This window comes from Caenorhabditis remanei, chromosome V (genome assembly GCF_010183535.1).
Source record: "Caenorhabditis remanei strain PX506 chromosome V, whole genome shotgun sequence".
Classification (NCBI taxonomy): Eukaryota; Metazoa; Nematoda; class Chromadorea; order Rhabditida; family Rhabditidae; genus Caenorhabditis; species Caenorhabditis remanei.
Genome location: NC_071332.1, coordinates 5,570,322 through 5,595,577, shown reverse-complemented (window position 1 = coordinate 5,595,577; position 25,256 = coordinate 5,570,322). Strand labels below are relative to the sequence as shown.

At 37.9% G+C, this 25,256-nt stretch overlaps 7 protein-coding genes across 7 annotated transcripts; 2 read left to right on the top strand and 5 right to left on the bottom strand.

Annotated features, from left to right (window-relative positions):
- Nucleotides 1-61: 61 nt before the first annotated feature.
- Nucleotides 62-1,537, bottom strand: GCK72_017489 (uncharacterized protein; the record flags this gene model as incomplete). The annotated part of the gene is made up of 3 exons (XM_003102338.2): nucleotides 62-322; nucleotides 369-834; nucleotides 882-1,537. 3 exons carry the CDS (start codon nucleotides 1,535-1,537, stop codon nucleotides 62-64), a joined length of 1,383 nt encoding a protein of 460 aa, XP_003102386.2.
- A 178-nt stretch (nucleotides 1,538-1,715) lies between these two features.
- Nucleotides 1,716-2,900, bottom strand: GCK72_017488 (uncharacterized protein; the record flags this gene model as incomplete). Its single annotated transcript, XM_003102331.2, has 5 exons — nucleotides 1,716-1,911; nucleotides 2,042-2,280; nucleotides 2,328-2,561; nucleotides 2,611-2,766; nucleotides 2,811-2,900. 5 exons carry the CDS (start codon nucleotides 2,898-2,900, stop codon nucleotides 1,716-1,718), a joined length of 915 nt encoding a protein of 304 aa, XP_003102379.2.
- Nucleotides 2,901-3,305: 405 nt separating this feature from the next.
- GCK72_017487 (uncharacterized protein) lies at nucleotides 3,306-3,666 on the bottom strand (the record flags this gene model as incomplete). The annotated part of the gene is made up of 3 exons (XM_003102272.2): nucleotides 3,306-3,377; nucleotides 3,424-3,513; nucleotides 3,565-3,666. The coding sequence occupies 3 exons, from the start codon at nucleotides 3,664-3,666 to the stop codon at nucleotides 3,306-3,308; spliced, it is 264 nt and encodes an 87-aa protein (XP_003102320.2).
- Nucleotides 3,667-3,953: 287 nt separating this feature from the next.
- GCK72_017486 (uncharacterized protein) lies at nucleotides 3,954-4,735 on the bottom strand (the record flags this gene model as incomplete). Its single annotated transcript, XM_003102362.1, has 3 exons — nucleotides 3,954-4,117; nucleotides 4,433-4,538; nucleotides 4,586-4,735. 3 exons carry the CDS (start codon nucleotides 4,733-4,735, stop codon nucleotides 3,954-3,956), a joined length of 420 nt encoding a protein of 139 aa, XP_003102410.1.
- Nucleotides 4,736-5,546: 811 nt separating this feature from the next.
- On the top strand, nucleotides 5,547-7,126 carry GCK72_017485 (uncharacterized protein; the record flags this gene model as incomplete). The annotated part of the gene is made up of 5 exons (XM_053732112.1): nucleotides 5,547-5,720; nucleotides 5,769-5,886; nucleotides 5,933-6,799; nucleotides 6,847-7,073; nucleotides 7,124-7,126. The coding sequence occupies 5 exons, from the start codon at nucleotides 5,547-5,549 to the stop codon at nucleotides 7,124-7,126; spliced, it is 1,389 nt and encodes a 462-aa protein (XP_053581025.1).
- A 5,683-nt stretch (nucleotides 7,127-12,809) lies between these two features.
- On the top strand, nucleotides 12,810-21,692 carry GCK72_017484 (uncharacterized protein; the record flags this gene model as incomplete). The annotated part of the gene is made up of 9 exons (XM_053732111.1): nucleotides 12,810-12,882; nucleotides 18,790-19,142; nucleotides 19,192-19,300; nucleotides 19,343-19,655; nucleotides 19,706-19,769; nucleotides 20,964-21,044; nucleotides 21,132-21,241; nucleotides 21,292-21,432; nucleotides 21,482-21,692. 9 exons carry the CDS (start codon nucleotides 12,810-12,812, stop codon nucleotides 21,690-21,692), a joined length of 1,455 nt encoding a protein of 484 aa, XP_053581024.1.
- A 958-nt stretch (nucleotides 21,693-22,650) lies between these two features.
- Nucleotides 22,651-24,735, bottom strand: GCK72_017483 (uncharacterized protein; the record flags this gene model as incomplete). Its single annotated transcript, XM_053732110.1, has 6 exons — nucleotides 22,651-23,093; nucleotides 23,145-23,346; nucleotides 23,455-23,666; nucleotides 23,766-24,375; nucleotides 24,421-24,638; nucleotides 24,687-24,735. The coding sequence occupies 6 exons, from the start codon at nucleotides 24,733-24,735 to the stop codon at nucleotides 22,651-22,653; spliced, it is 1,734 nt and encodes a 577-aa protein (XP_053581023.1).
- Between the last annotated feature and the right edge of the window lie 521 nt (nucleotides 24,736-25,256).

The following is a 25,256-nucleotide window of genomic DNA, read 5'->3' as shown; positions in this document are numbered from 1 at the left end:
GGTAAAACCAACAGAAAACAACGAGAGAACAACAGGAGAACAATAGAACAGAACGAAACAATTAATTATCCATTTTCATCTTTTTACAACTCGGCTCCTCAACTTCTTCTGGCTCGAATGGTACCTCTGGCTCTTCTGGAAGTGGCTCAGCAAGCAAGTACTCATAAGGAACCTCCAACTGGACACAGAACATCTCCTTTCGAGAAGAAACCGTACGAACATTGTGACAATTTACAACAAGCGATTTGTCCCATTTCGTCTTCTCATCACACATTCGACGAGCTTCCTCTTCATACCACTCATCCGGAACATCTACTTGTGACTGAAAACTTTGAATTTAGACATCGGAACTGAATAAAAAGACGCACCTTTGCAAAAAGATAACAGTACACATTCCATTTCCACTTCTTATTAATTTCCTTCAATTCCGTCTCAAAATTTTTGAGAGCTCCTCGGAAAGCGGGAAGAAAGTTAACAGCATAAGCTGGCAGGTTCATAACCACGTGAATTTCAGATTCTAGTTTGTTTTCGTCGAAATCCTCTGATCCACTCTCTTCCTTCATCAAACGAATCACATCGTTTGCAATATTCTCTTTGATGAATTGCTTCGCGTCCATATTATGAATTTCAATTTTATCATCTTTGATTTTATTCAACGCCACATTGACTTTCAGCCATTTCACACTCTCCGGATTCAAATCATTTGCCATCACTCTTCTCGGCTTCTTTTTAAGTGTCGCCGGAAGCACAAACGGGCCAATTCCACAGCATGCATCGTAGACAATAGATTGGTTGTTGAATAATCCAGCAACACGCTCATGTTCATGGCTTAATCTGAAGAAACATATTAAATTATAACAAATCAAAAGTCGAATTTTCACCTTGAATTCCAATAAACTTTGCTAAAATCCATTTTGAATCGAAGACCGGACTCTTTGATTTCTGTCTCATAATTCTCCTCACCAGCGAGTAATTCCAAGTCCAGATTACGATAGACATTTGTGATTATATTTCCTTTTTGAACAACTGTCTTACAGTTTTTAACCTTGTTGAGAAGAACCTCCGCGATAATGTGGCGGAACGGAAGAACTTCATCAGCGAAATTGCAGTGAATAATGTGACCCGTTTGAGTGTAGCTACTATACTCAATTCCCACTGGAAGAATCGCTTTGAAAATCGATTTGGTATCCCAATTATCAAATGTAAGTTCTTTTGAAAGTGTAGTCCAATTAATCGGCTGTCCATCGTCAATCTCTCTTTTGATAAGCGCCCCAATCTTTTCCCTTAGGGTATCTTGTTCAACTTTCTCGGGATTAAACACAAGATATTTCTTGCCTTCCTTCTCACTATCCATTGTATTTTTCAGTGGTCTCAGCTTATGTCCGATGAGAAATGACTCAAGTCGAACTCTTCTGGTTACAGATCCGACATCACTTGCTTCGATTTCAATAACTGGGAGATCCACGGTAAGTCGGAACGCTTCTTTGTCGAGTTTCGTCATTCCGCGAACTGCTTCTGGTGGCTGGAGAAGTGACATTTTTGAGAAAAGTCGCCGCAATATTAACATGCAACTATAATGAGATCTGAAACATATTTTCTTTTGTTTTCCTAACATAATTTGACACAAAGCTGTGAAGATGTAAATAAGAATGGCAAAGAACCAATAAAAATCATCAAAATTACATTTTTAATAGAAACATTCCAAACTGTTTATCTTAAAACATAGTTAAGACCGGTTTCTTGGGAAGAGTATAATAATGAAACAGTTTCTCATAGTTCTCTTCTTTAACCGCCAATTTCAGCTTCTCGAATAGTCTGGTGAGAAATTGGGGAGACTCCTGGACACGGCATGTCGACGAAACATCGAAATAGTCGTCAACGATTTGAAAGGTTGCATTGCAATTATCCGTTCTGCAATGAAGATTTACATGCGAATGACAAGGTTTCCATGTAAAAGAAACAGATTTGTCACAAATTATCGGTATAATAAGAACATTGAAATGCGCGCAAGAAACCAAATTTTGTCCCTCTTCATTCTCACTTCTTGAAAACTCGTCCCCTCGTGTCGATTCCCATTTTTCGAAAATCAATCTGCGAGTAATAGTCGATCATTTGAATGACCAACTCTCCAACACTATTCTCGTTCGGTGCATCGCTATTACTCGGGACATATAGAGATCCTTGGCGAGTCAACACTTTCACTGCATTATTCCAATCATTGTTCTTACTCAGCCATGGAGACAAACTGATAATGTCAGGAAGAACAGGGTACGGCATTGCCTGAAAACACGAGTTTAAACAAAAAATTAGCTAAACGGAACGTATACCTGAAGAAAGTGAATAACAAGCATATTTACATGATATCGTGAGAATAGGTTATCAGAACTCTTCAGAATTTTCGATTCTAGAAATTTATTCGTCAGCCAGTGAATGAGAAGAGCAACACGCTCATCGTATTCAACACAAGTTCTTACAAAGAGTGAACTACGAATCGGTTCGATATTTCCGAATTGTATGTCTACTTGAAGTTTTCTTTTCGAAAAAAGTCGTATTATCGGGATCTGAAATTCGTATTACTGGAACAAGACATAAAAAAGAAAATCAACCTACCCTAGCGTTGAAATATGGATAATCAACATTCCCAACTCGTTTCGATCGCAATTGCTTATACGTGTTCTTCAAAAAACTATTTCGAAACTGCGAATTTCCCGAAAACTGCTTCATGAAATCCTTCCATTGTTTCGAATCATTCGACGGGAGGAAGACCTATGATTCAATTTCTCAAAATACTTTGGTGTTTTGTGCATTACCAAATCTAAATCCGATCTATTATTCAGCAAAAGATTTGCAGCACTTCCGATGGGTACCAATCGAACGTCTGTTTTGTCGAAACAGTTCATTAAATCACCTCTGATTGAATAAATCTTCTTTTTTATAATATTTAAATCTCGAAGATCTGTGTTCAGGTTCTCTATGAATTTGTGACAATGAGAATCAATTGTCGGAAGAGAAGATTTGATTACTCCATTTGAAAATGAATAATCGATATAATGGGTCGTTGAAGACGTGCAGGGAGCGTGAACAGAGAAACTTCTTTGACTCAGTTTCAGAAGAAGCGATGGTTTTAGAGACATCTAAGAGCTTTGAAGTTTTGGAGATTTAATGAATAAGATGATGAAGAAGTACGATGTTAAGAACTCTGACCATACAATTAAATTGGACAAAATGTACGAACTTCAAAAACATTTATTGCACGAGAACGATTAAAATACATTTCTTTTTAACTTTAGGCTCAAAGTTTAAGCTTAAAGTTCAAAACAATCCATGCATTGTTGACCACGGAAGCTGAGACAGTCTTTGCAGCGTCGAAGGAAACTCTGCAAAAAATCAGTTCACAATTTTGTGTAAACAGAAATAACTTACAGCCCCTTTGATCGAGTCACAATACCAATGACACTCGGCCATCCATTCCTTGCAAGCTGTTTGGAAGCATTGTCGAATCATCGTATCAACCTGAAACCTGGACTTCGTTACAATTTTCATTGATGATAAGTTATGTCATACCTCTGAAACAGCTGGAATTCCGGTTGGTGGAACATTGTAACAGGAGGCAAGAAGTAGGAAAGAAGTGAAGAAAAAGGCAATAACCGGCAGGTTGTTGCGCATGATGATCCGTGAATGCCTTCTTCTTATTGACAACAATAATCTTCTCGTGGAGGTCTTCTCCCACCCACTTTTATTCAAATTATGATCACCTATCGCGCAGCGCGTCAAAGACAACGGAATGAATAGAGAGAAAAAGAAGTTCGATAATTTTATTCTTACATACCCAAAACTAATACACTATCGGAAAAAGAACATTGGTTTTGGATGTGTCGTTACTAAATAAAACGAGGATGGAAAACAGAGTTTAGCGAGAAAAATCGGCTAGTGGAGGAAAGAAAACGAACAATTTAGTGGTGTCCAACTTCGACCTCACCCTCCTTCTTGAGTGGGTTGTACTTCTTGAAATACTCCTTGTCAGCCAACTTTTGGCGGATTCCCCACCAGTGCTCGACCTCGTGGTGATGGTGGTCCTCCTTTCCTTTAGTGTATTGAACCATGTGACGTGGCTTGACTGAAATAAAAACCATTTGCTTGGTTTGAAATACTAATAGTTTTTAACTCTGTAGAGAACTATGTTTTACAGTGTTTAATAAGTTATTAATTTGTTTTTTGAATAGGTCAAAACGAAAATTTGTGTATTTAAAATGCGTTCTTACATTATTGTTTAAATCTATAGAAGCACTTGAGAAACGCTAATAAGTATCGAATTACAAAGCGTTTCAGTCTTTAATTTTCGAACTTCATTGGTAAATTATCATAATTTGGTACCTTATTCCATAATTACCGCGAATCTATGTGGTATACGTTCCTTTTTATCAGAACTTACTCGGCAGAACAAACTTGTAAACTCCGTAGAGGATGACTCCTGAGTAGATGTAGAAACGGAAGACTGGAAGATACTTCCAGCAATGGCGCCAGGACCACATTCTCAACTGCAATTTCAGAGTTTAGTACGATCGATAGCTTATGGGGTACTTACATATTCTTGAGCGGTCCATGGCCGGGCTGGCATGCGTGGGTGGAGGTCAGTGGCCGGGATTGGAGCATTTGGCGAGGCAACCACGATAGCTGCTCCCTTGACGGTTTCGGCAGTCCATTTCGCTGCCTCAAAAATTTTTCCAACGACCATAGTTGATTACCTGAAAGTTTAAAGTACGGATTTATCAATGAAAGAAGTTTAACTTAAGTTATTAATTCAATATAAAGCTCGGAGAAAAGTGTCACATTAAAAACTGCATAAAAATACAGTTAAACTCAAACACAATTTTGTTTTCTATCAGACTGACAAATAAGATAAGTCGCAATTCTCAAAGAAAATAAAAATCCAGAAAAAATTGATTTAAACTTGTAAAAAGCAAAAATTGGGAAGCGAAACACTAACGGGCGGTGTTGGTCCCGCCCACTTTCGCAAAAGATTTCGGTGCGGCGTGGTCGTTTGCAGCCTCACCGCACACTATCAAGGCCACTTTTTTTTTGACGGCCAGCTGCCTCTTTTTTGCTTTTTCCCTCCATTCGTTCACTTTCTCACTCGCCTTTCGCCGTTCTCTCTTCTTTTTCCTTTCAGATTTTTAGAATTATTGATTGTTCTTGGCGTAAATATGAAGCTTTCAAGCGGAGAAAAGAGCATATCCTGTTGAACTGGTTTACCTAACTTTGGCTGTTCAAAATCTGTCATCAAAATTATTGATTTTAATATCCTTTTTTCTTTTCTTGGCCCACATTCTTGGAGTAAATATACAAGTGAGAAGACTTTCTCTTGCCACTCTTCTCTTCCTTGAACACATTATCTTTGCTGGAGAATAAATATGCCTCCACATTCACTCGGAGGCTACCGCATTCTTCCCTCTTTAAAAAAGTTTTATAACAAGATTCTTACTTTTCTTCTCTAGCTTCACCTTTCTCATTTTAAAATGTCCTTTTTCAGTTCACTCCCAACAACAATGAACTCGAATGGTCCGTTGCAAGAGCACGGAAAGCGGCGAGTCGCTTACTATTATGACTCGAACATTGGTAACTACTACTACGGTCAAGGACACGTCATGAAGCCTCATCGTATTCGTATGACTCACCATCTCGTCTTAAACTACGGTCTCTACCGTCATTTGGAGATTTTCGTAAGTGACTTCCTACCTATCAATTTTTCTAAATACAATTTTTTCCAGCGTCCATTCCCAGCTTCTTTCGAAGATATGACTCGTTTCCACAGTGATGAGTACATGACATTCTTGAAAAGCGCCAACCCGGATAATCTGAAATCGTTCAATAAGCAGATGTTGAAATGTGAGAAATCCAAAATTTGGTTCCTAGTTCATCTATTCCTTTTCAGTCAACGTCGGAGAGGACTGTCCATTGTTCGATGGACTCTATGAGTTCTGTCAACTCAGTTCAGGTGGTTCCCTCGCAGCTGCCACTAAGCTCAATAAACAAAAGGTTGACATCGCAATCAACTGGATGGGAGGTCTTCATCACGCCAAAAAAAGCGAGGCTTCTGGATTCTGCTATACCAACGACATCGTTCTTGGTATTCTCGAGCTTCTCAAATATCACAAACGTGTTCTCTACGTCGACATCGATGTTCACCACGGAGATGGTGTTGAGGAAGCTTTTTACACTACCGACCGTGTGATGACTGTCTCCTTCCACAAGTATGGAGATTTCTTCCCAGGAACCGGAGATCTCAAGGATATCGGAGCAGGAAAAGGAAAGCTCTATTCGGTGAACGTTCCACTTCGTGATGGAATCACTGATGCTTCTTATCAAAGCATTTTCAAGCCAGTCATGGCCAAAGTAATGGAACGTTTCGATCCTTGCGCCGTCGTTCTCCAATGCGGAGCTGATTCATTGAATGGAGACAGACTCGGACCATTCAACCTCACTTTGAAGGGTCACGGAGAATGTGCACGCTTCTTCCGATCCTACAACGTTCCATTGATGATGCTTGGTGGCGGAGGATACACACCGCGTAACGTTGCACGTTGTTGGACTTACGAGACATCGGTTGCTGTTGACAAAGAAGTTCCAAACGAGTTGCCATACAATGACTACTTTGAGTATTTCGGACCACGCTATCTTCTTCACATCGATGCAGCGAACACTGCCAACGAGAATAATGCAGATATGTTAGACAAACTACAGGCGGATGTTATTGCAAATCTTGAAAAGCTTGCATTCGTACCAAGTGTTCAGATGAGACGTAAGTGCTAATCAGAAAGGTGATAACATTTCATATTTTATTTTTAGCAATCCCGGATGACGCACTCTCCGGTATGAACGACGACTCGCTTCTCCTCGATCATGCGAATCCGGACAGACTTTTGCCATCTGCTGTTACAGATAGGATGGTTCAACATGAAGGAGATTTCTACGATGGAGAGCGTGTTGGAGATGATCGTAGGAACGAGAGCGATGCAAAGAGAGCAGCTGAACACGATGAAAATAGTGTTGAAGAGAAAAGGCATAGAATGGAGGTAAGTGATGTTCATTATTTCTATCAATATCTAAATCTATCATTTTTCAGTGAACAATTGTCCAGCGCCGTCCTCTATCAGCATCTCACACGTTTAAATCTTGATAAATAATTCACTGTATTGGCTCTATACCTGTTCCATAATTTTACTGTCTATTTCGTCACTTCACTTCTTATTTTCATTTTCTCTATTTATTTCTGTCCCTATTATATTCTCAAGATCTCTCTACTCTCACCCATTCATTCGCTCTTCGTTCCCCCAATATCTCTCCCTTTTTCTACACCATTACCACCCTCAACACAATTGGATGCTAATCCAGTAACACTTTTACTTCTCACTGAAATTCCCGTATTCTTCTTCCCTCACGTCTCGAATTTGAACGCAGTTGTGTATTTTGTAAATGTGCTTATTTTCCCGTATTTATTTAATAAAATTGCCTGACAAGGGAACCCCAAGCACTTGTAAATTTGGAATTTGATGAAACTTTGGCAGGAGGTCAAGGACCCCTCCAATAGAGCTCCCACAAAATATTGGAACACGCTCGACACTCTGCTCTGAGTTATGGGCTCTCAAATATTGGCTCAGATTCAACACAGTAAACCTCATTTCCTCACTTCTCAACAGTTCCCAGAATGTCACTTCCCTTCTTTGCCACGTTTTCGGCTGGCCGAGTGGCCGAGGGGATGTGCGTTGAGTTGGTGATCTGAAGGGGAAGGGATCGACCCCATGCAAGGCGTTTTGGTTTTTTTATTTTTTGGTTTTCCTGCACAGGTGAACCGCTGGGAATCCTATATGTGAAAGTGGTGGAATAGCATCCTATATGTGTCCATAAATGAGAAGTGGATCGCGCGTGTGGCGGATATGTGTGGTCGTCTTTTCTGTGTACTGGCCGCGCGTGGACCCATATAGCTCCCATATACGTTCCACACATTTTGAGGCTGGCGGCCGGCCGCCGCAACGACACTCCGGAATTACATCTGGGCGTGTTGTTTACCGTAAATCGACGCAACAATTTTTTCTATAAGTCCGGGCCCATTTTCTTCGTTTCTCGAAGTTTTTCACCGAGTTTCTTCATTATTTTTGCAGAAAACAGATAATGGCAAACTTCAAAAATACAAATAAAATCATTTAAATATGCGGAGACTTATTTTTCCAATAGAAAACCTGTTGCTTTCTCAAGAAACTTTGAGATTTTCTTTATGTTGAGAAATTCGAGTCTTATGTTTTTCTTTACTTCGGTATGATGAGAAATTATATTTTTCAGGTGGATTAAAAGGTAAGAAGGTAAGAATTTGCCATACTGAAGTAAAGTGAAAATAACGGACTTCGAATTTCATCGACGAGTAGAATTTTCTGTCAGAGTTCAAAGAGAAGCTCGAGCATCATAAATTGTTTTATACCCGCCAAGCAAACTTGTAATTTTCATATGAATTCGTGTGTGTTTCTCAATTTTTTTATTGAAGTATTGCCATTATCTGTTAAAAAATGAGGAACTTCGAGAAAAAATGGAGAAAATGTACAAGTCCGAGAAATGGGAAGTGAACAAGTTGAAAAAGGAAAAAGTAAAACAACATTATAACATCACATTCCAATCAAAGCAATGAATTTGGTCTTTCTAGTGTTTTATACAGAATAATCAACCGAATACGGTTGGTAGTATTAATACTGATTTGCTATCCATATACGTTCCATATGCGCTCCACGTTTTCGGCCGACCGCGCGGTGATCCATATGGACACATAAAAGGTCCAACCCTCATTCTTTTTAGCCACATATTCGCCACCGCGCGGTTCCATATGTGTTCCCCAGCGGTTCACCTGTGTGGGTGGGCAGTTTCATCATTATTTGAACGCTTTTTGGTGATTTTTTATATTGTGCTGTACTGATATTACCATGAAATTTCATTACTTGAAGTTTTGGAAAAATAATTTTTTTGACCGAAATTTTCAAAATGTCTCACCATTTGGGTGGCAATTTTTTACAAATTTTTTAAAATCAAAATAACACCTGGAAATTGTCTAGGACAGTACAAATGAACACATAATCTATTAGAGGCATGAGAAGTGCATTTTTAATCAGTCTTCCGCAAGAGTTCTGCATAAACTTGCAAACTTGGATCGAGAAAAATCACCACAAATCAGCTTCAGGGCAGGATATTTCATGCCTCTAATAGATTATGTATTCATGAGTCCTGTCCTAGACAATTCCCAAGTGTTATTTCGATGGAAATTTTTTTGTATAAAATCACCAAAAAGCGTTCAAATAATGATGAAACTGTCCACCCAGGAAAACCAAAAAATAAAAAAACCAAAACGCCTTGCATGGGGTCGATCCCTTCCCCTTCAGATCACCAACTCAACGCACATCCCCTCGGCCACTCGGCCAGCCGAAAACGTGGCAAAGAAGGGAAGTGACATTCTGGGAACTGTTGAGAAGTGAGGAAATGAGGTTTACTGTGTTGAATCTGAGCCAAACTTTGAGAGCCCATAACTCAGAGCAGAGTGTCAAGCGTGTTCCAATATTTTGTGGGAGCTCTATTGGAGGGGTCCTTGACCTCCTGCCAAAGTTTCATCAAATTCCAAATTTACAAGTGCTTGGGGTTCCCTTGTGAACTGGAACCGGCGCCGCCGCGCTGTGTCTCGTCTATCTTCAATTCGGAAATTGAAAAATCGGAAAATCGAGTTTGTCGTCGGAATGGAATGTCTTCCAGACTAAAGTTTATAACAAAAGCTTTGGCTCTTCTCGTCGTCATCTGTGTCTACTTCTTCTGCTTCATCAACACCGTCTAGCAGTGTAATTATGACACGAATTATGATGAGAAGCAGCTCGTTCTCATATTTCAGAATGTTTTCTCTTTTTTTCTTTTCAGTGAACATGGAGTCACTCTATTCCTTTAAAATTCCATTCTCCGAAAAAGCTCTTTTCCAAAAAAGAATTGCTTCATAAAAATCCACTTATCCAAATTTTTAGCCCACCTGGGAATCGACCAGACTTTTTAGGAGAGAGAAATAAGAGAGAGGGGAAGAGAGTCTGAATTTTTTATTCGACTCTGCTGGGTTCGGGTTTTTCTTCTTTTTTTAACACAAAAGAGTTTCTATTTTATTTTCGTTCTTCACATTAAGAAAAGAAGAAAAAAGGATAGAATATTCAATTTCGAAATGCAACCGATTTCCGGTTAGATATCAAACTAGATGGCGCTTCTGGAGACGACGAAGAAAAAGAGCATCTATCCATTTCATTAGAACATCTTCTCTATTTTTCTGTGGCTTAAATCAAAATTATTCACCATTGTTAGGACCCTTTTTAATTTGACCATGTACTCTTTCTCTTCATTTCCAGTATAAACAAACACGAGTAAAAAAGAAATTTTCCGTTTAAACGAGTGTACATCTGCGGCCTTCCAGTTAATTTCCCCGAGTAACTGGTGTTGTTCTAATTGTCGAATTTAAATTTTTGGAGAAAAAAGTTACTTCTTTGGTGGCATGAATAGGTTCAAACAACGAATATTTACCTGTTTACTTTGTTCTTTATGCTGTAAATCGACACCGCAAAAAGGCTTAATAGTGTAGTAGAGTATTGGGTTGAGAACCCCTCGGAATATATTTTAGTTTAAAAAAGGAAATAGTTATACTTCCCATTAATGAGTCACTTCCTCATTATCGCAGTAATTAAAAATAGGAAATTTTAATAGACATAACTTTTTCCAGGAGGTCCCGAGTTGGTGGTCTCTGACTTCGAGAAGCGGTTCTTTAATACGATTTCCTTTGAATTTAATAATATTTCTTAAATGTTCTGAACTACGTTAGGGATATAAATATCAGATGTGCCACGGGCCGTTTTGAAACAACATGATTTGAACAAATTTTGAAATTTCGCATTTTTTCCACCATTTTTGAATTTTTTTTTGAAAAAAGTATAGTTTTCGACTGAAAATTTAAAATTCAATCTAGAGATAAATAAAGGCTGAAAACTAAAAAAAAACGGCCTAACCAGTTTTTGAACATTTTTCTGAAACCAAGGTGTTTTTCAAGGCAAAAAAGAACGCCGATCCTGAAATTTTGATATTTTGAAACAAACGCGCCAACTGAAGTTTGACATAAAACACTCAATAAGTTTAATATTTCTGATTCATTCCTTTCCAATCTGCTCATCATAATCAAGAACATCGATTGAACTCTCTCTTTCTATCCTTCACCTCTCCCGGAAATTCGAATCAAATTGGAAAAAGAGCTCCCCCAAAAAAGATGTCAGCTTCACACACATGACCAATCCACCCGTTTTCATATTAGTTTTATTTCCCATCTATTCCAAATGATGTTGCTATGGTTCGGTTCTCAGGATGATGTCATGAAAGGGCAGTTGCTTTTCTTTTTGCTTTTGTAGATATTGAATACGAATTTAGAGGGAACATGCGAAAGTTTATAAGAGAAAATAAGTCGTTTATGTTATCTTTGAAAAGTTAAACTTTTACATGTGTAGATTTTCTCTGGAACTTTGAAACTATCATTCTTTCTACCGGTAAGTTAATTTTCTTGATAAACTCGAAGATTTTTGATAAAAGAATGTTGCCTTGCCGATTTCGAAAATAGAAATTGCGATCCTTAAGTTCTCAACTTTCCATCCATATCAAATCCTCCTGAAATTCAAAACATCTTCCAACAACTTCAAAGTATTTTTTTCTGGATATTGCACTTAAAAATAGTTTCACATTACCTGAGTTTTTTGGACCCAAGATTTTGTTGGATGAAGGAGAGAGGGGCTACTAAATTGAGGGCATTCAAATTAAAATACCGTAAAAACTGTATTATAACGGCACCTCCTGAAATTCACCACTAACATTCTCCTGGAAATTTTCCAAGATCCTGATTAAAACCACCGTGATAAGAATATCATTTAGATTAGCAAGCAGAATGCATAGAAAAGTTTTTAGTGAACTTTTAGAAGTCTCAATCTTCACTGGAAAACAACTGAAATATATTGCGGCATGCCGTTATAATACAGTTTCTACGGTATGCTTGTCATATGTCATTAAGAAACACAACTTGCGGAAAATGGAATTTATTGTCTCTCGAGTTCTGTATCACCCTTTTTGGCTATTCATATTCACCCGTTAAAAAAGTCACGAATAAATGTATAAAAAAGATCTAGACAGCCATAAACCACATAACCAACCTCTCCAAGAACACCAAATTATTATCCATTCAGAGTTATTACCACTTTCCCTCCAAAATATTATGTGTTTTTTCTCCAACTTATTGGTTTTGACATGAGTAAGTGATATCAGAATTCGTTCCCACCCAACTCTCCTTTTTCTTGACTTTTTGCCTTTTGCACACACAAAACAAGACGTCGTTCACCTAATCCCTCAACTTTACTTCTTGTTCTCTTTTTTCTTCCTTTTTCGTCCAAATCAGCGCTCGAAAAAAGAGAAAATCTCATTCCACTCATTTTGCTTCTCTTTCTTTATTAATAAGCTGTACCTATTTTTCATTGTTTTAAGAATGTCATGCATTTTCGACAATGTTCTCTCTCAGGTACCACAATGTACCGCCCATTCTACCCCGTCCGTTTTCCATTATTCTCTTCCCTTCTGGAGTGTCTAAATCCATTGCGCCCCACTACCCAAAAAATGAATTTTCCAAGGGTTGAGTGCTCTTTGAAGCAGCACACACTTTTGTTCTTCTCGGCCTTTTTTCTAGTTGAAAAAAAAAACTAATTTACCATTTCAGGAACGAGATGGCGGCGGTTCGTGCAGGTGCCGTGGGACTCTCAAAACAGGCGAGATTCGTCATGTATTCGTCAACAAGAGGTTAGTTTTGAAGTATATTTTTTAGGGAGAAAATGTTTACTTTTTTGTCGTGAGAACTATTGATAAAAAGTATGTACATCAAGAGTAAATGTATGTTTTTTCTACAAGATAAATTTCTGCTCACTTCTGAATCGTTCTCTTTATGAATCAGAGATGTACCGTAAGGTGCACAAAAACTCAATTGTTTTAAGCCATCGAATTTTTTTCCAACTGAATAAATATTTAATAAGTGTTCAGCTATATTTTGTCCGTTGCCAACTTTTGGATATCTCCTTTGAGAAAAAAGATATACCGCGTTTAATTGGTTTTGCTGGGGGCACCTCTATTAGAGGTTTTACGGTAAATATGGACTGAATTGTCAGATCATAACTTGAAATAAATTAATTACGGAGGTAGCGAATCAGAAAGTTTGTCAAATCCAAAACTCGATTATAACTCAATTTGTTTCAATTACTTCACATCAGACTTGCAAAATCTCGACCCGGTATCACTCTCGCAAAAAATGTGCACAATTTTTTCACAATTTTTTTCGAAATTTTTTAAAATTTTTTCAAAAAAGTAAAAAATCTCTCATAAGCTTGAGTTTTTATAGATAGTTAAAAACATAGACATTTGACTATTTTGAAAAGAGTCAAAAACATTTGAAAAAAATTAAAAGTTTTTGTACTGAACTCCAGTCCGTTTCAAGACTGCTTTATATTCTTCCACTCTCCTATGTCCAAGAGAACTGTTGTTCCTTCAGTGAAATTCTTTCATCACTTGTAAGCTTGATCTAGATCAGTGAATACACCTTTTTCTGTTGATCCTACTTTTAGTCATGATCCAGATAATCAGATGTGTTGAGATCAGTCACTAGTCTCAACGTCAACTACACGACATCATCTTTAGATCATCAGAAAGGAACGTCTGATTGTAAAAGTTAAAATTTTGAAGAAAAATTGGAAGTTCCAGCAGAAAGTCTTCTCAAAGTTTTTTCTTGAATCCCTGATCTTTCTGATCAAATGATGTCAAATCGTATTCAAAACCCGAATACAATCATAATAAGAGATTGAAAATCACACAACAACAATGCCCACAAATACCTTCTTTTTCAATTTCCACTCTATTCTTCCTACTACTTCCGTTTTTCTGAAATCCCGTGCAACACCACTGCCGTCATCACATCACCTGATCTGTTTGAATCCAGCTCAACCCGGGAATGTGTCGTTTCTTTTTCTCTTTTCAGCTGCCCCAAATTGTCTGTTATCTCTCATTCTTCCATTATCTTTCACAACTTGATATCAATGATTATATATCCACAAAAAAAGGAGACAGCCAGGCATCGACTCACACTCCTTCTTCTTCTCTTCTTCTTCTTCTTCATCGAGACTCACGCACACCTTTCCTCCGATATTCGATTCTTTTCATGGATTTCCGCCTTTTCTTATTCTAAGACATTCTAAATTTGTTTGTCTAGAGAGTGAATGTCATAGAGAGCTCGGTGGGAACATATGAAAAGTCGAGAGTCCCTTTGTCAATGAGAACAAATTCTAAAAAGAAGAAGAAGAAAAAAAGAAGAATCCTTCTCCTGTAAGAAGACTGCCAGCACAAGGATGCAAGAGATTGAAGAAGAAGGTATGTTTTAGGTTCAGACATGATTTCATTTCCTCCGTTTTCATCTACTTTTCGATTTTCAAACCAGAGAGTTTGGGCTTTCGTTTTTTGTTGTTGTTGTAAAATCGAACTTCTAATCATATTTTTTTTAAAAACTTCCTATTGTTATACCACCATTTTAGCAACACTAATAAGCTTAAGCTTTAAAACAAGAAAACAGGGAAATCGGCAAGATCTGAAGTCTGAAATCAATTTTATGCTTATTTTAGAACTAAACTTCAAGGAACTTTGAAGCACCGAACCCCGATATAAGCAGTTCTTCTTTTGCGGATAAGCTCATTAGTAATAAATAAATAAAATTCTGGCGTCACAGTCTCAAAGTTCCAAAGTTCTTAGGACAAACTGCTTTTGTCATAACACATCTAAAACACGAAAAACTTTATGATCCCATATTGTGTTCTCAAAAATTGTATATCGGAATTTGCATCTTGCGTACACCAGAAATGAATTCTGAAGTCTGCCTTGCTCCCATTTCAATTTGAAGAGTAAGAGGATCACTTCTATCATATTGCAACCTTATTGTGATTGTGACGCTCTATAAATATTAATAATGAGAAAAGGCTTCCCCCCAGCTTGATCAAAGACCTGAATTTTCTTTTTTCTAAGAAACTAAGATACGATGGTGTCATCACTGTACATAGTCTCAAAACCCACATCTCCAAGATTTTCACCTGCAAGAGATCCTTGTATTCAGGTGCATTGAGAGCATTCCCTCTCTAATCTTTTTTGATTTGTTCTCTCCATACAAAGCCACACATTTTCCTCGTTTTTTGCAAAATATTGGCTTATTCATTCAATGCATTCAATAGTGGAACTGGTGTGTAGAAGTGCAAAAAAGGAAACAAAAATATAGATCATAGTTCATAGAACGTAAAATATATGACGTGGACGGATCAGGTTTGTAGTTCAGAAATAAGACTTTGAAATTATCAAAAAGAGGACAAGTTTGCATTTTAACAGATTTCTGTGTCCACAAAGATTATCTAGAAGTTATCTTGACAATCAAATACTTCTATAAACAAACGCCAACCAGCTTGTGACGTCCCTAGTGCTCCTGAACTATTTTGCAACTCGAAAGTGTGATTTGTTCTAACTCCTAAGTAGATCTCACCTGCGCCCAGGTGCTTTGTAGAAATACTTTGAAAATGCCAAAATCTTTCAAGTTTTTTCTCAAAAATCGCGATTTTTTCAAGTTTTGAGCGATTTTTCTTGAAAAATATTGATTGCAAGCATTGAATGCAACTTTTCTCGAAACTTTCTGTATTCTCGTTCACGGTTTTTAATAACTTTAATGGAATCTGAAAGTGAGCATCTTTTCAAGACAGATTGCACAACACGAAAGTTTTTAAACTTTCTGGTTTTCTAAATCTAATCTCCCACCTAACGTCTTCTAAATTTATCTCCAACGCCCACAAAATAATTTCTTGGTGTTTGCATCAGTGAGAACATAGACTCTCACGATCGTGTGAATCTTCCAGAAAGCTTGCAAAAAAAAATTGACATAGGGGCACTTTTCCTTCCCAAAAAAACACTATATCGTCGAATCAATCTTCCAAACCCTTCATTTGACTTCTCAATTTCCCACTACCCATCACTCTATTCAATTTGAATTCTCGAATCTTTTAAACCAAATGAAAAAAAGTAGAAAGAACATGTGGGTAGTGTCATAAACTTATCTCATCATCTCCTCGGTTCCTACTTACATTTTTATAACCGACTTACTTCTTTTTCTTACCCAACATCTCTAGAAGAATAGAAGTAGTTGCTGAACAGAAAAAAACAAGAATTTGCACTAGCTCCTTCTCCAGAATACATCTAAATAGTCTGGAGATCTCCTACCTAATTATCTTCATTCGTTCTGTCTCTTCCCCTTTTTCAATTCTGGATAATGACTGAAGTCAGCTGACTTTTTGAAAATTATTTTTGAATTATTTTAGGTCTCCTCACTTTATTCAAAATTCAAAAATTCCGGTTAGTTCGATTCTTGCAATACATATTTGATATATGAATATATTTTTCTTCATTTCCAAATGTTTTAATCATGAAGATTCCGGGCAAAAACCGCCAACACGCTAAACCTCATGTAGAAAAGAGGGGAGAATTTGGTGTCGAGAAATTGGAGCAGTTTTCGTGGGAAGAAGACTTCTTCTAGAAAATAAATGGGAATGCTCTTTCGTCTTTATTCGCCGCCTTCGCTTTTACTTTCTGGTTGTTAGAGATTATCTCTGGATTTGTCCTCTCTTTTTGTATTGTGTTCTGAAAAAAACACTCAGAAGGTATATTGATTTGCACGCACTCATCTGAAAAATGCTCGTTCTCCCGAAAGGAAATCTTCCAAGTGGGAGACATTACCATCAAAATAAAACTGTAGAGCTAGAAAAAGGTGCTCCGGACACCAGGAATTCCGTTTACAAGATCTGCATAAATCCAAAATGTTGACCACCTTTCAGAAGGATCTATATTGATGGTTTTGCCTTCACTTTAAATGTTTCCCTTGTAAGAAGACATGGTCCAGAAAATTGTTGCATATCTAGAATTTACAGAGTCATGTCCATCATAGTTGTCCGGAATTCTGTGTGCTTTTTTTCATTTCAGTTCCGGACTCCGGATTCTGGATTTTGAAAATTTTATTCCGGCTCCGGATTCCGGATTTTTGAGTTCCCTATTTCCGGAATCAGAAAGTTAAAATTTTTAAGTTTTTGAGTTTAAGACGAGTATTGTAATTCTTTTTCGGTTTTGATCCCTAAAAGAAGTTATAAATTTCATGTATCATTAAAACACTAGAAAAAATGACTTCTCCTTGCAAATTTTGCAAATAATTCGGAATTCAGGTTCCGAATTCCGAGTTCCGAAAATCGAAAAATACCTTTCCGTGATGTCCTTACGACCCCTTTTTCGTCTTCTTTGAGACTTTTCAATTCAAATATTATTTCAGAACCTTTTCCCCTAAAACCCAGATTAATGGACCTCCCGGTACACCCCCTTATCCTCCATGTACCCCTGTTCTTTGAAAATGAAAATGAAATAAAATGGAATAAAATTCTGTCGCCCTTCTCGAATTTCAAATCCTTCTAACACTCTCTCTTTTCTGCTTCTTCCATCCATATTCCATCGTCATTTTTTCTTTCTTTTATTTCAAGTCAACAGGTCAAACATTCCTTTTCCGTATTTTCTATTCGACTTGTTTTTCTTTGTCTTTCTCTTTTTTTGGAAGAAAATTAACAGGGAGAACCGTGTGAAAAGGAAATGAAAAGCAGGAGCTAGATGTTTTTCAATCATTTTATTTATGCTGTTTATTCAATTTGCATTCCATCAGCTTTCCTGAATTTACGTTGTGATTTATAAAATGGAAAAAGATAATTAGGTTTAACACAATGCTAAAAAACCTTCCTGGACTTTTAGTCTTTGATTTTTCAACAATTGGTCCCTCGCACGTTTTTCGAAATGTTCTATTCCTCAGCAATCTGCTATCAGACTCTTCCTCACTCTTAAAGTGTGCGTCTCTGATCTACCTCCGTTACCTCCCGCACAATATTTGTCAATAGTTTAAACTTAGGAATAAGACATGAAAGAGACAAAAGATTATCGCGGTCAATAGAAATTAAATTTAGTATTAGCAAGAGAGAAGAATCTAGAAAATAATTAGAAATAGTAAACACGATTCTTATCAAGTGTGTTTGTAAATAGTGAAGAATAGAAGAGTAAATAGGGAAAAGGAAAATAGAGAGTGCAAAAAGAAATATACAGTACCGCTCAAAAGTATATTAAGTTTTTCCTTTTTCCGTTGAATATGCCCAACTTTGTGAGTGTGTCATGGTATCACTGATTGTCCCATCAAGTAAATTTCTGATGGATCGTACAGATCAAAATTAGAGCTCCATCTTTGTAGTTGATAACTCTTTTGTACGGACACTCCATAGAGAGCTATGACCATTTTTAGACGACAGCTCAAAAATCGCACTATTTTGCACTGAAATGGGTCGATTTGAGGAAGGAATTACCACGATATGTAACTTGCTAGGGAGTGTCCGTACAAGAAAGTTGTCTACTACAAAAATGGAGTTATATTCTTGGTCTGCTCGATCCATAAAAATGTATTTTGTGGGGAAGTTAGTTTTACTATGACACACTCCCAAAGTTAAGCGTTTTCAACTGAAAAAGGAAAAACTCAATATACTTTTGAACGGTATTGTATCAAAGTATCGCGGAACATGAATCTGTAGCTCTATAATTGATGAAATACACAACTTCCAGGTTCCGACTGGGATTCACGTGACAGTGGAACAGTCGACCGATCCCGTCAAAGTCGTCCATCAGTATACGGTAAACGATACGGAGTGGCGATGAGCAATGCGGAAACCGTCCGTCAGAGATGGAAAATGAGACGACGACTCTCGGATCTTAAAGTGAAACTGTGTGATGTCACTTTGCTATTGGCAGTTAGTGGATTGATACTAGCAATGTTAGATGTTGAATTCACTGCCACACGGATTCTGGAGGGATTCGTAAATACAGAAGATTTATCAGTTATACTGAGAACCGCTGCTATTTTCACAACAATTGCTCTACTCTTTTTTCTTCTATTCTACCATTTCATTGATATCAAAGTGAGATCAAATGGAAGGGGAAACGATCTATACATCATTAAATTTCCAGATTCAATTAGTCGAAACGGGTACATCAAACTGGCGAGTAGGTATCACATCCGAACGAGTTTTGAACACTCTTCTAGAAGTGGCAATATGTGCGATTTGTCCAATTCCAGGTGAGAACTCTATTAGAGGATGTTCAGACACAAAGTTTCCAGAAACCGGTTTCGTCGCTTGGCCTCAACTCTCGAATATAGCTGAAAAGACGCGTCAATATGTGAATATTCCAATCAGTGTACTTCTAACTCTTCCAATGTTTCTTCGATTCTTTATCGTGTGTCGATATATGGTTCTTCACAGTTCTCAACATCAGGATACAGCTACGAGAACAATCGCTTCACTCAATCATATCGCAGTGGACTTTCGATTTGTTCTCAAAAGTGAAATGTATGAAAGACCGCTATTTGTCTTGTCAATTGCTTCGATTCTCTTCTGGTGTGTCGTTTCATGGATGTTGACACAGTGTGAACGGTATTGGGGGAAATGGAAATAATGGAGAGGTTGAAATACTTTGAGTTTAGGTACGCATATCCGTCTATCAGTGGATTTCAACACTTTGCCGATTATTTGTGGTTTGAAATTATTGTAAGTCTAGAGAAATCAAAATAAACTGACTGTGAGTGAAGCCATTTAGTCTCGGGCCAATATCAAGATACTTTACTAAAAAGGAAAAATAGTAGTAGTCATAAAGTTCGCGACAGTTTTCACTCATCCATTTGTTCTGCTGAAAATATAAATCTTGAGCAGTGCCACTGCTCATGCCATAAATTTATGTCAAATTTTGTACTAATATGTAGATCAAAACTTAAGCTTTATTTTTATAGTTGAAAAGTCTCTCGTGAAAAACTCTTTAGAGAGTTACAGTTCTGCGAAGTCGTGTGATCCATCAGCTACCATAAGACCTCTAATAGAGGTGCCCCAGTTGCAAGAGTTTGGTGCACAATATCTCAACTTCCTTAAGAGCTATCAAATTTTTTTCCAACTGAAGAAATATTTTAAAAGTATTCAGCTATATTTTGTTTGTTGGCAACTTTTTGATATCTCGTTTGAGAAAAAAGATACTGGCTTTGTTCGGGCCACCTCTATTAGAGGTTTTACGGAATTTGCGTTGATTGGTGACCTATTAGAGCTCTACTTTGAGTCTACAAAAAAACATTTGACATTGAGAGATAATTAATAAAAGTGTGATATGATCTCAATGAGATTAATTGTCATCTGACAACTTTGTACCGTAAAACCTCAAAAAGAGGCGCAACTAGCCCAGCGAAGTCCATTTAACGAGGTATATATTTTTTCTGAAAGGAGATATCAAAAAGTTGTCAACGGACAAAATATAGCTCAATATTTGTAAAATATTTCTTCAGTTGAAAACAACTTGATATCTCTTTAGGCAACTGAGATATTGTGCTCCAAACTCTTACTACTAGGGAACCTCTATTAAAGGTTACCGTAAATCTTTAATAGAGGCGCACCTAGCTGCGCCTGTTCGCAGCGGTGTATCTCGGTTTTCAAAGAAAATATCAAAAAACTGCTAACTGACAAAATATAGCTTAATATTCATAGAATATTTCTTCGGTTGAAACAATTTTCATATCTTTAAAGGGAGCCAAGATAGGATGCTCCAAACTCTTCCGACGCCTCTATTATAAGTTTTACGGTATTTGATGTATGGCAAACTGGCGAGGATTGTAGATTTTCTGAAAATATAAAACAATTAACATACCAAACCTAAAACACACAACCACCCACTCTACTCCCACTCTTCCTGTTTCATTCCAGACATTCTTCTCAATCGGTTACGGTGACGTTCAAGTTAGTACGTATTGCGGAAGAGGCTTGGCAATGCTCACTGCTATCGTGGTATGTTTCAAAAATTACTTCCTTTTCTCCCTTATCAGTTCTTCCTTTTTCTCTCATTACTTCCCGTCTTATCAACTCTTTTTTTAGGGAACGCTGTTTTCCTCCACGTTGATTGCTCTTATCAGCAGGAAGCTGATTCTAACGACATGCGAGAAACGGGTTAACCATATTATTGCAGAGAATAATATTACGAATGAGTGAGTCTCAAACTATGAATGCAATAAAGGTGTGAATCTGAAATTTGCAGACACAAAAACGCGGCGGCGTGCGTACTTCAGAACACTTGGAGGACAGTACTTCGAACGAGAGATTACGATAAAACGAGTACGAGAAGAAACCAACAGAGACTTGCGAGAGCACAGAGAATGCTTCTTTGCTCTGTTTTAACGTTAGTTATCATTGCATTTATCAATGATTCTACAAAAAAGTAATATCAGATTCCGCAAAACTCGGTGGAAGTTACGAATGCAAATGGAAGACGAGGACGACTATTTCACCGCCCGTCGAGCCTTCAATGAAACTGAAGATCGTCTCCAGAAGGTTCGTCAGCGTCAATCCCAGCTCGATGGCAAAATCTCAACACTATTCGAGAATGTGGAGGCGTTGACGCAGGCTGTGATGGCGAGGAAGTGCTACTTGAGGCAGTGATAAACATGATCGAATTTGGGTTCTGCAATGCTATTGGTTGATTTTTTGCTAATACAATAAAACATGACACGTTTTATCGAGTTAATAACCTAAAAGAATAGAATAAATTCTAAAAAATGATAAACGGTGGTAAAAAGAAAAAGGGATATAGAGATCAGGGAAGACATGTAATGACATATAAATTGAAAGAATTGAACTTGAGCTAAAGATTCACAGATGAATGAGCGTAGAAAAAATGATCCAGAAGGAAGAAGAAGGCGAAAAGTTGAATATCTGGGGGAAAGGGTTTTTGGACTACATGCTATTTTTGGGAAGAAAGCTATAAAATTTACGAAAAATCTTTGATAATGCTGTTGTTTCTTGGATTCCTGTCATCCACAAAAGATAGGGTAAATGAAATGAAAATACATACAGAACGGGCCGAAATGACCGAAACGGTCCGGCGAGTAACTCGCTTCAAGCTCAGTATTATGAGCTGAAAGCGAGTTACGCGCCGGAACGTTTCGGCCATTTCGGTCTGTTTTGCATGTATGGAAAAGCGTTTTACCCATTCGCCGGTGACTGACCGGTCGCTCAAAGTTGGGTCCGGGGACGAGGTGTGGGATTCACCCCTCGTCCCCATACCCAAATTTGAGCGACCGGTCAGCCACCGGCGAATGGGTAACATCGCCCGACGCCGCGCGACTGAAATTCTGAAGTCAGTGATGGGTGATCTGCGAATGTTTTTTTCTTCGGAATATCCACAACAAGTCTGAAGAAATCATATGAGAAAACAACCGAGCCTTACCGATTGCTGACAATCGAAGCTCAGGCGCGCGCCGACGTGCGATGTACTGCTATCTTCATTTCGCTCGCTGCGCGAAAGGGTGGAATTTACGGGTCATAGGACATTCTGGCACAGAAAAATAAAAATTAGAAATAAAACAACAACAACATGCAATGATTCTACTACTCCAAATCAAGTGACAGCCTGCTGCTCATTTGTTTGTGAAGTCTGCGAAGTGTTCGCGTTGGATGTAACAGCAGAACAGCTGATAATGTCCCATTTCTGTCCATCTGCATCGAACTTCTCCACTTCGTTGATCAAACTCCAACTATCGGCACACCCGCGAATAGCATATATCGTTTTACTCGTTGCATGAAGTGTAAAGTATTTTCTGTCCTTATTCAACGATGGTTCATCTCTCCATGAGTTCGTCATCGGGTCATAACTTCTGACAGATCTCAACGTATTACTCGAGTTACTCCATCCACCAGCAATATAAATTCTACCACGGAATGCACATGCAGCAAATCCAGCTCGACTCCCTTGCATTTCACCAACTTCTTCAAACCTTTGTGTTGAATCGATCATTTTTTCGATTTTCTCTTCGTACTCTTTTCCATTGAAACCTCCAAGAACTGAAAAAAAAAACAAAATTAAGAAATTGAAAACCCAGAAGAAAATCTCACCATAAAGTTCCCCATTACATGAAACTACTGCTCCATCCGCTCTAGGCCGTCGAAGATTCGGTCCGTCTCTCCAATCTCCATGATCCGGATCGAAAATTTCGACGGAACTCATATACGTGCTATCGTATCCTCCGGCGACATACATTTTGCTGTTGTGGAATCCGGCAGATGTACGAGTTCGACCACGTTTTAATCGATTGCACTGGAAAGTCTTTCGAATTCGTGCAAAACGTTTACAATGTTTGTTTCGCGAACAAGAACAACTAGTTCTCATTTAGAAACTTGATAAAAATTTCAGTTTAAAACTTACATCTCGTCTCAAATTCTTGTCCTTGTCATACATCTCAACGTTCTGAAGCCATGATCCATTGTTCATTCCTCCGACTATGAAGATTTGCGATTTGTTACTCGCCACCGCATAGTTTGATTTCGGGTTCGGCATTCGTCCAACTGGTGTCCAAACGTTGTCTTTTGGATTGAAGAGACCAATGAGAAGTGGTTCGCGGGCACTTTGTTTGCGGTCTGGAAGAAAATAGAAATTTGTAATTTTAATCGAATTAATTTTGATTATTCGACAAAAACGGCGAATACTTCTTTTTGAAAATTCAAACGATAACTCACCTGCGACAAGAACTGGATCCATATTTACAAACACGGTAGTAGCTTTTGTGACTGCTTTTGCATTGTTTTTGACTACATCTGCACTATCTTGAAACTCATTATTCAATATGTCCAGTCTTTTCACAGCATCTCTAGTCAGTGACATAGTATCATTCACTTTTTCTATGCTTGCTTCGATATTATTGAAATGTATTTTCCTTTCGGTAGCGGGCAATAGGTTGAAGTGCTCAAAGTATTTTTTAAGCGAGTTAATTGTTCCCTTGAATTTATCAGCCAATTCTTCGCATATTTGATCAGCGTTTTTCTGCATTTGATTCACTTTCTCCTCAACAGAAGCGGGTACTTTGTCTTCCAAATTGTTTTTCAAAACAGCCAATTGCATGGTTTTGTGACCTTCGTGTTGAACTCCATCTAGTGCACAATCCCCACAAATTGCAATTTTCTTGGCTCTCTGCAGAGCTGCTTCTATATCGTTGTTCTCAACATTCAGGACAAACTCCTTTTTCTTTTCGTCATGTTTTAATACTCCGGCTTTTACCGCACAAGTGACACATAACCTCAGTTTTCGAGACCTTAATGTACATTCACTACAAGTTCCTTCGTCGAGACCCTGAAAATTGGATAATTTGGTTGTGCGAATTGATTGAAAACTCACTTTTGCATCATCTAATAACGATTGTCCTGACGATGATCCGCCCGCTTGCATGCTTTTGAAGTGCTTAATTAGTTCTAAAACTTGATAATTGATAGTGGTAATTGCAAAAGCTTCTTCTCGGTTGCACTGCGGACATTTTGAAGAGACCATCTGATGTTTACAATTTTCACAAATTGAGTGGCCACATGTACCGATGCAAGGTTTTCGTGAATCAGTATCTGTAATTCAGGAGCTCTTCCAATTTCTAAAGTAAAAAGCTACCTTACCATATTCATTATAACAAATTATACACTCTGTTGTGTTAACGATAGACATATTTCCTTCGCCAACCCGTCTTGTTTCTTTCTGCAAAACAAAAATAAAATTGAAGGAAAACGAGTGCGAGAGTTTGTGAGGAGACTTATCGATTTTTCCCCGGATTTTTGTTTGCGTGATGCAAACAAAGGCGAAAATCCAATATACCACAATCACGGAACCCTACAGTTACAAAAGTCTCCGATTGTGCGCAGCGAGTATCGAGTAATGCGCCAGGGACTGGACAGGCGCGTTTCCCGTTCAAATTTTACAGTTTCTTCTTTCGCACTGGAAATTCGGCAAAACACGAATTAAAGGATTTAAAAAAATTTTTCTGCAATTCTAAGATGATAGCCTTCTAGATAATGTTGAGAGCTATCGAAAAAGTGCAAACATTCTAAAATCGGTGCAATATTGGAGGAGGAGATCTCAACTGAAGGAATTCTGAACCAATAAATTTCAATTTTGAACCGTTACAAGGGATAAAAATGTATTCCAAGGCATTTTTAGATTAAAAAATAAGAGAAAAGCAAGGAAAACAT